Source organism: Mus caroli, chromosome 16 (genome assembly GCF_900094665.2).
Source record: "Mus caroli chromosome 16, CAROLI_EIJ_v1.1, whole genome shotgun sequence".
Lineage (NCBI taxonomy): Eukaryota > Metazoa > Chordata > Mammalia > Rodentia > Muridae > Mus > Mus caroli.
Window position 1 is genome coordinate 31,200,028 of NC_034585.1, and position 12,392 is coordinate 31,212,419.

Sequence of the window (12,392 nt, forward strand, 5' to 3'; positions counted from 1 at the left end):
ACGGGTGTTGGTTACCTCTTACTATTGTTCCTCAGTTTGGCTGGTGTTTTGGGGAGCTGGATTGGCTCCTTTAAAGCGCCTTTAAGATGAATGATCCTCTCCTGAATCACTTCTCGAATGTTCTTGATCCATTCCTGCTTGGTTTCGATGTTGGAAGCCTGGGGTACCACAGGAAGACACATTGAGAACCCCAGCAGCTCTGGTTGCCCGCAAAGCCATGTTCAGCTCTCCCCCTACAGGTCTGTTATTCCAAAGACACCAAATCTTTACGGGAGCTCCTTTGGCATTTTATCCTTCGACTCTTTAACCTCAGAGATGTGCAAGACTCAGTGGAGATTCTATGGAGCACTTGTAAAAATATTTCATAATTCATTAGGCACTGACCAATCTGTGGTTGGCTCTGGAGTTGGAACAGAATCTGTTGCTCTCTGTTGGGCCTGGATTACCACTTGAATTGTGGATCCTATGAGGCCCTGGAGGCACTTGGAACTGTGACATCTGAAAGCAGTGGCTATTTACCAGCAGGGTAATGGGTATGTCAGGATATTTAATAGCTGTCACACTCACATAGCCTACACAGGCAACCGTCAGTATTGGGGTTTCAGGCTGCTAAATGTGCTTATTAGAAGCACTGCTCTCATGCCTACACTACTCCATTGCCTTCCGGGGTCCTTTTCAGGTAATTCTTCATGACAGGGAGCAGCCATTCTGCAAATTAAGGGTGGACTCTGTAAAGCTTTTGCCTGAGATAGGCCATCTGCTCCTTGGCGATGGACACTTCCTTGACTAGCAAGTGATCAACGGAAGCTCTATTTGCACTAACTCCAACTAGTCAGGTAGTGCCACCAGGAACTGGGGACTCAAAACCAGCCTGAACCCAGAGAGCTGAGCTCTGTGGACCCCCAGGCTGCTGTGATTTATGGGAGCTTCCAGAATACACTTCCAGAGAATAAGGACTGTATCTTAAGTGTAGTTCTTTTCATGACACGAAGCAGAGCACCTTGTACATGGAGGATGTTTAGGGCAAACTGCTCAGCAAACACAGAGCAACTCAAGGTGTCTTTGTTAAAAGCTTGGTTGTTCTTGCCCTTGTAAAGAGATATGTGGACAGAACCCAGTTGACTAGACCTTGTTAGGTCAATGAGTTATCCCCTGACCTCTATGAACTCAAGGAGAATATCTGCCATCAAGATTCTGGGCCTACCTTTATGGTCAACGTTGACTCTCAATACCTGCGTAAGAGAAGCCTGGTGGCTCACTGGTCTCTAGACCCTGTTTTTTGGTGTCTCGTGCCTGCTTCCTTTACCCTATCCAATTACCCCAACCGTGGTTTGGTGATAGAAGAGAGCAGTACTTACTTTGAGCACTGTTTTATTGTCTGAGGATGGGGTGCGCCCAGACCACAAGGCGAATTTGCAGGGGTCACCTTCTACATGCTCGGTCACACCCAGCTCTGAGGTCTGTAGACAGGAAATGCCTGTGAGAGGCGGGGAAGGGGAGGGCAGTGGGGGAAACTTAGGGCTGGGATAGGAAGGGGAAGGCAACAAAGAGGAGGGGGGCCGAGGGAGGGGCTTCTGTCAATCAGGCTTCAATAGACTAGATAATTTGTTCATATACCCAGGATGAGAGGACCTGCTGGCATTTGCCTGATTAGCAGGTATCAGGAGGGATGGTGAAGAGGAAGGTGCTAAAAGCAGACGAAAAGACCTTTGAACTCTAAGATGAAGAAGTGGAGGATGTGGGAGGCAACTTTCCAAGTAGGAGGCCTAAGCCTTTGTCCGGGAGGGCTTTGGAGTAGAGAAGTAGGGAAGAGGTGAGCTGTATGTGTCCGCAGCCCTTCCTGCCCATGGGTTCTACCAAAGCAGGGAATCTTGTCTTGCCCCACCTGCCCCACCTACCAGTAGCTTGTTCTTGTAAACATATTTCGTGTGTCCTGAAGAGTCTTTGATCTCTTTGCTAAACACCAAGGAGATCTCAAAGAGGAACAGATGGCGCTCCCGCCCCTTCCGGATCAGCGACTTTGGGTCCCACACTTGAAAGGCATCCTGGAGAATCAACTCCCCCTGTACATCCAAGTTCTCATCGAACCCTGAAAAACACCCATATGCCCTGTGGAGTTTCTCCAACACTACAACTCAGGGGAGGCTGTGTCGTATTCCCCCTTGGAGAATGGATTTTCCAGTTGGCTATTAGCTTGCATAGAGCTCTAACCTAGCACATCTGCCTGTACAGCTGTACTTAGGCATTCCCCATTGCTTATTCCCTGCACTGTGTCTTCTATACATGTGTGATATGAGTCAGGGTTTCTGAAAGATCCCACAGGATGCTCCCCTCCCTCTCGATGTGAGAGGAGCCAGGAGGCCTCCCAAATGGGCAGTCCCCAGAGCTCCTTCCTCCACGGCTCTGAGTGGGGCATAAGTGGAGCACTGTCTGGTGGAATATGCTTGATTCTGCTGTATTTGTCATTGCCTCATTTCTTATATTCCATCCTTAGGATTATTTATTGCTCCTAAACAGTGTTGGGCATAAACTCTCAACATTTTCTATTTATATACTATGTTGAATCTTTTGGAATGTTCCCATGCCTTACTTGCCCAACAATCACCCAGAAGGCTTGGGAAAACCTGGATTCTGAACACCCATCTCCATCCAAGGGAGTTGATTCAGGGTGTTAGGCAAGTCCACAAATTCCACTACCAACCAGCTCTATTGCACAGGTCCAAAGACCACACTGGAGTGGCTGGATTGAGACTAAGGGATAGTTTGGACCAATGGGGTTCTTCTAAAGGAGGACACCCAGCACTGGGGGAAATTGGTGTACACAAGAATGAAAGGGGTGGAGAAACTGTGACAACAGGAGCCCTTTCAGATGACTAGTGCTTGGTCTAGAGATGATGACATTGGCTCCACCGCCATAAGGCCTGGGCATTCTTGTAGTCTCTTCGAGGATGGCAGTGGCAAAGGAGGTATTGTGGGATGATACCAGAAGAGAAAGAGCAGCCATATACTTGCTTAGCACCTGCTTGTCAGACTGGAATGGTTTTTACCCAGCTATCAAACTTCACCCCAGCCTTACTCCTCCATGCATCTGTTTTACAACATCAAGGCTGTGTCACACGAGCCTTACTTCACACTGCACTTGTTCTAGATGCCAAGAACACAGTTCTTGCTGACTGAAATCCTGTCAGGGTTGCATGGCTGGGCTTTCCTAGGTTTCCATGAAGGACAAAAGACTAGATGCACAAGAATGCCAATATATTGGATACTACTTAACTATTAAATTAAAATCATAAAAATTATATTATCTATTCTTTCCTATGTAAAGAAGCTGGGCCTGTTGGTGCACCCCTATAATTTTAGGTGTTTGGCAGGCTGAGAAAGGATCACTGTTTCAAAGTGAGTCTGGACAGTGTAGTGAGACTTGGAGCAAAAGAGCTGTAGACAAGGCTTGGTTTCAAATTCAGTACTGAAAAAAGGTGTGTGTGTGTGTGTGTGTGTGTGTGTGTGTGTGTGTGTATGTGTACATCATGCATGTGTGTGTGCACGAGCACACTTGTAAGGTCATTATCACACTAAATTCACTGGTGTTATACTGTGTGTAACTAGCATTTCCTGCTATTCTGTGAAGGAAATACGCTATGCATATGAGCAGGGCTCTGGTTTATAGTTTATACTTTATAGTAGAAATCACAGCTAAATGGCACCAGAGGCAGGTTAGCTATGCTGCTCTGTGGTGCTCCTCACACAGGCAGCCGAGAAGCCATTTAACAACTTGTTTGGGCTTCTCTTTCCCAGGCTCCTTCCTAGTCTGACTTCATGCCACTTCCCTCCATGACACAAACACCCCTGGTCTTAGGGGTGGAGGCGGGGTCCTAGGAGGACTGGGGAGCAGCTACCTTCCAGCATGCTGACATGCATGGCATCGTTGGCTTTCTTGGGGACACTGAGCATCACCTCCAGGCCATCCTTGAGCTCCCCTTTCCCTTCTTCACAGCAAGTTAGAAGTTCCTGGGGAAAAAAGTCCAGACACGATTAGGGACATTGCCCAGGTTCCCCAACCCTCCTTGCTCTAAGCCATGGAGTAAAGATGGACAGCCTCACTGTCTCACTCTCTGGAACAGTTCCCTCAGAGAGAGCTATAAAGAGGTAAGATGGGGATTATTGCCCAAACCGTCAAAAGACCAGATGAGTTTTATTAGGTCCAAATGAAGCCAATCCAACCCTGTTTCCAAAGGCTAGAATTTTAAGCCTAGAGTACTCTGTTACAGTACTGCCTTCCTGGAGAGGGGATGAATCCGGTGAAGCACGCTGCAGAGATGCAGGGTAGTGGGACCAAAAAGGAAAGCGTGAAGAACAGAGGGTATGTAGCGCTGCCTTTGAGGGTCTTTGCACGCCATGGCTGACATCACTGTCATGTACAGCCTCTGCTATTATGACTGACTCCCATCCTGCTGGAAGCAATCTGAGGCTATTATAGATTTATAACAGGTCCAAGTTTAAAAGGATAGCAAGGGTCAGGTATACCTGACCTGGGACCAATGAATGAGATTCTGGATGAGGACTTTGGTAACCACATAGGAGACCGAGGTAGAGAGAAATGGAGGTCAGACAGGGCCTAAGACGCAGCTCAGAATGCACAGCTGGGGTGTCGCCACCCTAGCCTGTCCATGTCCCTTTCACCCCTCCCCTCCTAGGACAGGGCTTGCCTTACTTCCTGAGCATCATGTCTTCTGGCTCTCACCTTTCCACTGCAGTCTCACTCATCAAAATCCCAGTGACAGATACACAGTGTCTGCTTGGTGGAGGAAATAATCTTTTCAGCCATCTTACTAGTTGCAAGGCCATTCGGGATGGCTTTTACCCCAAAAAAGATGCGTTAGAAAAGAAAATGAGTTCAAACCTTGTTAGCTTAACTATGATGTCTCCTGGCACATAAATTACAAGTACTTGCCTGCAGGAGAACCTGTGGGATGTTTTAAAACAGGATTTAACTGGCTGGCTAACACTTCCTGTAGTGATCAGACCTGGCTTTAATGGCATAGCTCTCTGGAAAGTGACACAGGAGCTAGTGAGGTAGGTCTCTAAGTAAATAGCAACTACACTTCTGCAGGTGAAGTGGCCGAAAGGCACACCATCACTGGGAGATCCTGTGTGCTGACCTGGGTGGAGCACATTCGGATGGTGCAGGAGAGGGGCGGAACCTCACCCACTGTTCTGGACACCTCCCTGGGCCACCACTGTCTTGGGATTATCTGTTCCACCAAGATGATAAGTAAAGCTCTCTCCTTGGGAAAATATCCGATTAGTGAGACTCTGAAACGAAAATCCTGGTTCTAGGTTTTCCTGAGTTACCTTGGAGACGTTTTCCTATGATCAAAGGAGGCTGGGGTACTCACACAGAGCACACTTTGGGGAAAGTTGGGAGTCTTGGTTCAGTCCTTTGCAGTTGACATAATGTCATCATTGTACTGAAAGTTATGCTTCTCCTACCCGAAGTTCTCTAGTGTCCCCACCCTTTCCTAAAGGTAACCCTCCCTCCCTACTTTGTTCTCAGACATCAACAAAGGGATGCCTGGGGTAAAGCACAGAGGAGAGATGGGAAATAGCCTCAGTTTGCAACAGAAAACACCAATTAGCTCAATCCCCTAAGCAATTTAACAAGTCTACCAATCTACCCAAAGAACCAATAAATTCTCCAGGGCCCTTGCGATAGCTCCTGATAAGGAGGTGCCTGCACATTTAATTTAGGCTGCGAAAAGGACAGCGGCAGCAGATTTACGGAGGATCAAACACTCCAAATGACATGGTTTCACTTTCCTGTAATAGCTAAGTGATGAGCCCCAGAGGATACTGACAATTAAAGATCAATTTATTTGGAATTAAACTGACTTCAAAGAGAAAATAAATGCCATGTTATTTATAGTAAAGCTCACTATTTTTACCCATCAGGCACCCTGCCACCAGCACATTCTAAAGAGGCTAAAATTACCTTTTTACAATAATTTTACAGCTTCCCTGCAATAAAATCACTGCGACCTTATTTGTTTGCCTCTCAATTCCCTGGACAAATACCTCTCTCCCAAAACACTTAATTCTGGAGCGGCAGTCCAGAGCCCAGCTAATTCCAACTCTATTCCCTTGCAAACCCTCTCACATAACTCACATAACTAGGGAACTTTAGCATTACCAGGCTAAAAGGGAGAGGAGAATGGCTGTGTTTCTCTGAGAACAACATCTTAATAGATTCCAGATGGGCAATGTGGCTGGGAGCATCACTATCTATTTTCTTTCAAAACTCACAACCCTATCAATTCCTGCAAAGGCTTTGTAATAGTTAAATCAAAAGCCACACAAATCTACGTTAAAACCAAAGTTTAAGAATGATTTTATTTTATGTGCCTGGGTGCACATAAACCTCCATGTCTGTCTGTGCACAATTTGCATGCTTGGCACCCATGGAGGCTGTGGGATTGTTTCAGACAATTCCTAGTTGCTATGTAGGTACTGGGGATGGACTCAGGGCTTCTGGAAGAAACAGCCAGAGATTTTTAACTGCTGAGGCATCTCTCCAGGTTCACACAAAAATCAATTTTGAAAAAGGCTATCAGCACAAGAAAGCTACCTTCTAAGGGTCAAGCACTAAGCAGAGCAGGGAAGGAGAACGCTGTGCATGGAGTTCTAGGCTACAGTCTACGAGCTGAGATTCAAACACTGAGAAGGTTCTACAGCTCCTGTGGTTTAAATGTCAGAATCACACTGAGTTTTTAGGAAAGAGACACCTTGCCCTGAGACCTTATGGGAATTTCTGGTCTTTACATGAACACTTTAAAAGGTAAAGAAGCAAAAGCGGGACTGGAGAGATGGCTCAGTGGTTAAGAGCACTGCTTGCTCTTCCAAAGGTCCTGAGTTCAATTCCCAGCAACCACATGGTGGCTCACAACCATCTGTAATGAGATCTGACAACCTTTTCTGGTGTGTCTGAAGACAGCTACAGTGTACTTACATATAATAATAAATAAATAAATAAATAAATAAATAAATAAAGCAAGCAAAAGCGTTTCTGCCCCAAGAGCCAACATGTCGTCCACATGATCTATCCCCACACAGATGATTCCCATGCCCAGTGGAAGCCCAGCACACGATGCCATTCTGTCTCTAAGCCATTCTGCTGGGCCAGATGGTCCGTGTGCCTGTGCTCTCTTCTGAAGGATGAGGAAGGAGGCTGGAGGGAAGGCTGGTTGCAGGCTCTGCCCTCACACAGAAAACAGAAAAGAAGCACTGGCCTGCTGCCCTGAGGAAGCCTTAAGTCTCCCACGAAGAACTGTGGTCACTGTGTGCCCCCTCCAGAGACCTGGGTAGCAGGGAATGTGAGGGGAACATGTGAGGAGAACCTTGGGTCTGAAAGTCAGAATGGCTTTCACTTTGGGGAAGCTGGAGTCTGCAAGATTCTGCTGCTGTCTCTAAACATAAATGGAACTGAATTTTCCTCTGCAATTACACCACTTTCTACAAGTCAACTAACTAGCCTTTTGTCCTTTTTATCAGATGAACAATCGACGATATATTCAAAAGACAGAAAACCTCTACCCCCTACACTGGCTTCCTATAGAAATGATATTATTTTTAGAATATAGGCATATCCTTATAGAAGAAAGAGAAAACCCAACTGACTTAGTGTTTTGCATAATCTGATTACTGAACTTTTTCAGAGTTTGAAAATCCACTGTCTTGGTTGACTTCAGAAGTACTCCTAATTAATATACAGGTCTCTACAATTCAAGATGTCATTGAGTTTAATACATTTTTTGTGTGTGGCTATTTTCTGTCAACAACCCTGTGATTTTCACAGCCACAGTAGTCAAGGAGATGGAAGCTACCAATGGGTGTATAGATCACAGTATCCTCAAGACTTCCATCCTGGACCCAGCAAGTGAGAAGCCCATAGGAGGAGGGATTTGCTCAGGAAGGATGGACAGAGCTGCCCACTGCCCGAGGTGATAATCTCTAAGAGTTTGCAATGGTAGCTGGAGGTGAACAATAGTGACAACTTATTCCCACATCCTTTTCTTTTTATCTCTGTTCCCGAACAAACGTGTAGAATTCTGTGGGCTAGGACACATGGTCTTGGGCCAGAAATGGTGGTGTGGGCTCATCTGAGGCTCTGCTGTAGAGAAAAGGGTTCAGATGAGGGTTGCCCACTGTTAGAAGTCCTCTGGTCAGGAGAGAGGGTTGGGTGGGAGGGGAGATACCTTCAGGAGCAGCTGGTACTTGGTAACCCTCTGGACAGGCTTGATTAGGTAGGAGGAGATGGAGTTGGCCAGGCCATGCCGCTGCTGGATCTCCTACAGGATGAAAACAGACATAATGAGACAGAGAACAGGGCGCGCGCCCGTGCGTGCGTGTGTGTGTGTGTGTGTGTGTGTGTGTGTGTGCACACGTGCACACACGACACTCGTGCACACATGTGCTCTAAAAGGAGGAAGAGAAGATAAGAAGAAAGAAAAAATAGACAAAGGTAGACATTCATAAGAAAATGTTCTTTAGTAGGGGGTGGAAAGAGAGAGGCAGGGGGAGAAGAGGGGCAGAAGAGGGGGGAAGGAGAGGGGTGGGGGAAGAGAGAAGGAGAGAGAGGGGGGGAGAGAGAGAGAAGGAGGAGGAGGAGGAGGAAGAAGGAGGAGGAGGAGAAACGAGAGAGACCAACAAGAGAGACAGACATGCAGACACTGAGAGAAGTTGAGAATTGGCAGCAAAAAGGGAGAAGGTTTTAGGAAAGAAGTGGGTTCATGAGACAGATGAAGAAACTGGACAGCACTGGGGAGATCACAGGATAAAGGCGAGAGAGTCAGTAACAGACTGATGGGGAGCAGAGGTGAGAGGGAACAGGGTGAGAGGGGAGAGAGGTGGGAGAGTAGGAACTAAGTCCAGAGGTTGGGAAACAGGCAGTACAGGGGCCAGGGAGAGCGGGGAGACTCAGAAGGAGTCTTGTCTGTCATCACCCTCCTATGCACAAGGCTCTTCCTAGCACACCCAGCTGGGATTTGGCACAACCCAGCCTAGATCACTATTCTGTCTCTTACACATTTCTCACTACAGTCACCTCTCTAGTCCCTCTGGGCTTCTGAGTTGGAAACCAGAGTCATTCTTAGCAATATCCCCACTGTTATACATGGTGAGCATCCCCACAGCTCACACCCCAGTCAACAGGATGGCTTTTAGGTGATGTTGGTGCCTCCGGTCTCACCTATTAATCACCCTTGTGCCCAACCTCAAACTGAGCACCTTCCGAGTCTCAGTGTAGAGAGGACAGGGAAGGGCATAGATTAGTCCTGTACCCAAGAGCTGAGACTGTGTAACACATAAAGACTAGAGAACTGCAAAGGACACAGAGTCTGTCACAGCCAATAAAAAGATAGCATCGGGAAGGGAGGTTAGCGAGATAAAGCCTGGACCAACACAATTATCACTGTGTTAGGAGATGAGGACTATGCCTCAGCACAGAGGAAGGGAGTAAAAGAAAGTAGGTTCAGGAGTTGGAAAGGAACCAAAGCAGGAGCGGAGAAGCAGAGCGGGGTCAGTTACTGATGGAGCAGGGTTGGGGGAAACAAAAAGGGTTTGAAGGCAAGGTTTTCAGTGCAGAAGAGTATAGATCTGAAAGAGAGCAGATACGCACTGACCACTTCAGAGGAGCAAACAGTGTCTGACCGCAGCAGAGCAGAAAGAGACTGGAAACAGACAAACTAGGATCACAAGAGCCCGGGCACAGAGATAAAAAGTCACCATGTGATTGAGCAATGCCATCCCCAAATTGAACCCAAAAGAAATGAAAAGTCATGTCTGTACAAGGATGACCCAAATACCCATCAGCTGATCAATGGAGCCTGTGAGAAAGACCACATATTATATATATATATATATATCCCATTTATATGAAGCTATAGATATGGAAAATGGGTTAGTGATAACTAGTGCTTTTTGGGGGTGGGTTTTTTTTTTAACAGCTAAAATGTATATAATCATTTTTTCCGGGGAGTATATGTGTGTATGTACATGTTCACTTGTGTGTACATGCACACATGTGTATGTGAAGATCAGAGGGCCATACTAGGATCACAGACGACTTTAGTCTTAAGCTGCAGCATACTATTTTATATTCAGCATATGGTAATTGAGAGAGTAATACAATAAAAAAGATATTTAAAAATTGAGAGACTTCTAGCAGAAGACATTGGTGATAGTTATGTCTCTCCTAGGAAGGGTAGATTTTTAGAGTATCCCAAACCGACCCATGGATCAAGAACACTGAATAGCACAGTTGAGCATTAGGAAGGCAAACGCACAGTGTCCTGTTTCTTGCAGGTGGCATATTCCACAACCATTTAACACATTTAGGAAATGCTGGGCCAATCTGCTATTGTGACAGTAAGATGCCAACGCCTTGAAGTGACCAAGTGGACACAGTGCATCCCTTTCCCAAGCTTCCCTACGAGAGAGAGAGCTGCACTGCTGGAGAGAGCAACAGAATTTGCGTGGCTGTGGGCACACCTGGCTGTACACTGCCCTCTGGGGTTTGAATCAGAGAGTCTGCATGGCTTGGGAATGCTTCCTGGGTAATGCTAACAGATCATCTGGGGCAACTGCTCTAGACTGACAAGCTGACAACTACCAGGTGACAAGGCTTGTGTCACCTGTGTAGGACTGAACTCACCAGGAAGGTCTAAAAACCAGCACATCTCTTGGCTTACCCTGGACATTCCAGCTCAGTACTCAGAAAATGCTTCACTAAAATCTCAGTGTCATGGCTGCAGGTGAGGGGAATATGAGCTATTTGCCTTTAAGACTCGGAGCTCGTGAAGGTGATAGGTTAAGTTAGGATGATCTATTATTACTCCATCTCCTTTACCAGAAACTGATTAGAAATAGGGGGCCGGGCAGTGGTGGCGCACGCCTTTAATCCCAGCACCTGGGAGGCAGAGGCAGGTGGATTTCTGAGTTCGAGGCCAGCCTGATCTACAGAGTGAGTTCCAGGACAGCCAGGGCTATACAGAGAAACCCTGTCTCAAAAAACCAAAAACCAAAAACCAAAACCAAACAAACAACCCCCCCCCCAAAAAAAAAACAAAACAAAGAAAGAAAGAAAGAAAGAAAGAAAGAAAGAAAGAAAGAAAGACACAGAGAACGTATGACTATTGGAAATAAATACAGTACCAGGCACGGAGATGTGTACAAACAGGAATCAAGAGTACATTACCAGGTTTCAAGGTTCTTGGATGGAACATGTGTGTGCAGGAAGGTATGTTTATTGGTGAATTGCCACACATTCTATGACAGAGACACAAAGCTCAGGGCATGCACACGGTGTGGGGTTTGTGCAGAAGGCAGTGTTTGACTTTGTGAAGGACAGGAATGGCATGTATGTATATATTCAGGTGTTTATGTGTGGATAGGTGTCTCTGTGTGGACCATCTTAGGCAAAGGAAATGCTGGACAAGCATAAACACAGAGGCACCTGAAGCATGTTGAGGGCACAGAAATTGTGTTATTAAAATGCTGAGTGAAAGAAGGAAGGGCGCAATCCATTTACAACTTCAAAAAGACCCTTCTGAATAGCTCTGATGACTAACCAACCAGAGACATCTTAAGGAAATGCACCGTCAATCAAGGGAAGCTTTAGTATAGAGAATCCAATATAATATCCAGTAAATCCTGGTATCAGCTGAGAGAAGTACCTTTCTTAGACTTTTATTTTACCCCAGCAATTCCAATTTCAGACACCTGAGGCCGTTTACAAATGAATTCTATTTTAAAAAGCCATATATGTTTGCTTCTTACCTAGCTTCTCCCACTCAAACTACCCCTTCATCAAGCAACAAGATCCCCACGGAATCAGTCTGCTCTGGTGGTCTGCCTAGAATGATGCTCGAGAGGTTTATTTTGTAATGTGGAGTGCAAGACCCCGGTTTCAATGCCTTTGTTTTCTCCTAGGGGCTGAGCCTGCTGCCTTACACGCAATGCCCCAGGAGCAATGAATTCAGCGAGGCTGTCACACATTGCTGAAGGGGCTGCTGCCACTTCTGACAGGACTAGCAGAGGCCATCAGTGTTAGTCTGTTGCTCTCTGACTTTCATTTTTCCTTATTTTTAACTTTCTGTCTCACACATCCCTTGTGCCCTTCAGTGCCTTTTGATCTGTTTGCTTTCTGACCAATAGGCCATACCAACACTAATTGGATTTGTCCCATTGACCTCCCACCCATGACTGTTCTCATTCAGCACCCAAGGTCCTGAGACAGCAGAGGATCCCAGCCTTCCCATCTCTTGATGTTCATGACAATGGTGCTCAGCTCTGGCTGTACAACATCTGCCCCCCTCAGTACTAGCCACATATCATAGCAT

General features: G+C 46.3%; 1 protein-coding gene across 24 annotated transcripts in view; it reads right to left on the reverse strand.

Moving 5' to 3' along the window:
• The window catches only part of Kalrn (kalirin RhoGEF kinase), a 606,229-nt gene that overhangs the window by 196,657 nt on the left and 397,180 nt on the right, over positions 1-12,392 (reverse strand). For all 24 annotated transcript variants that reach the window (XM_029470420.1, XM_029470427.1, XM_029470426.1 and 21 more), the window contains 5 exons: positions 8,250-8,342; positions 3,897-4,008; positions 1,899-2,089; positions 1,359-1,460; positions 16-158 (listed from right to left, as the gene is read on the reverse strand). In XM_029470420.1, coding sequence (XP_029326280.1) covers positions 16-158; positions 1,359-1,460; positions 1,899-2,089; positions 3,897-4,008; positions 8,250-8,342 — 641 coding nt within the window. The remainder of the gene's footprint in view (positions 1-15; positions 159-1,358; positions 1,461-1,898; positions 2,090-3,896; positions 4,009-8,249; positions 8,343-12,392) is intronic.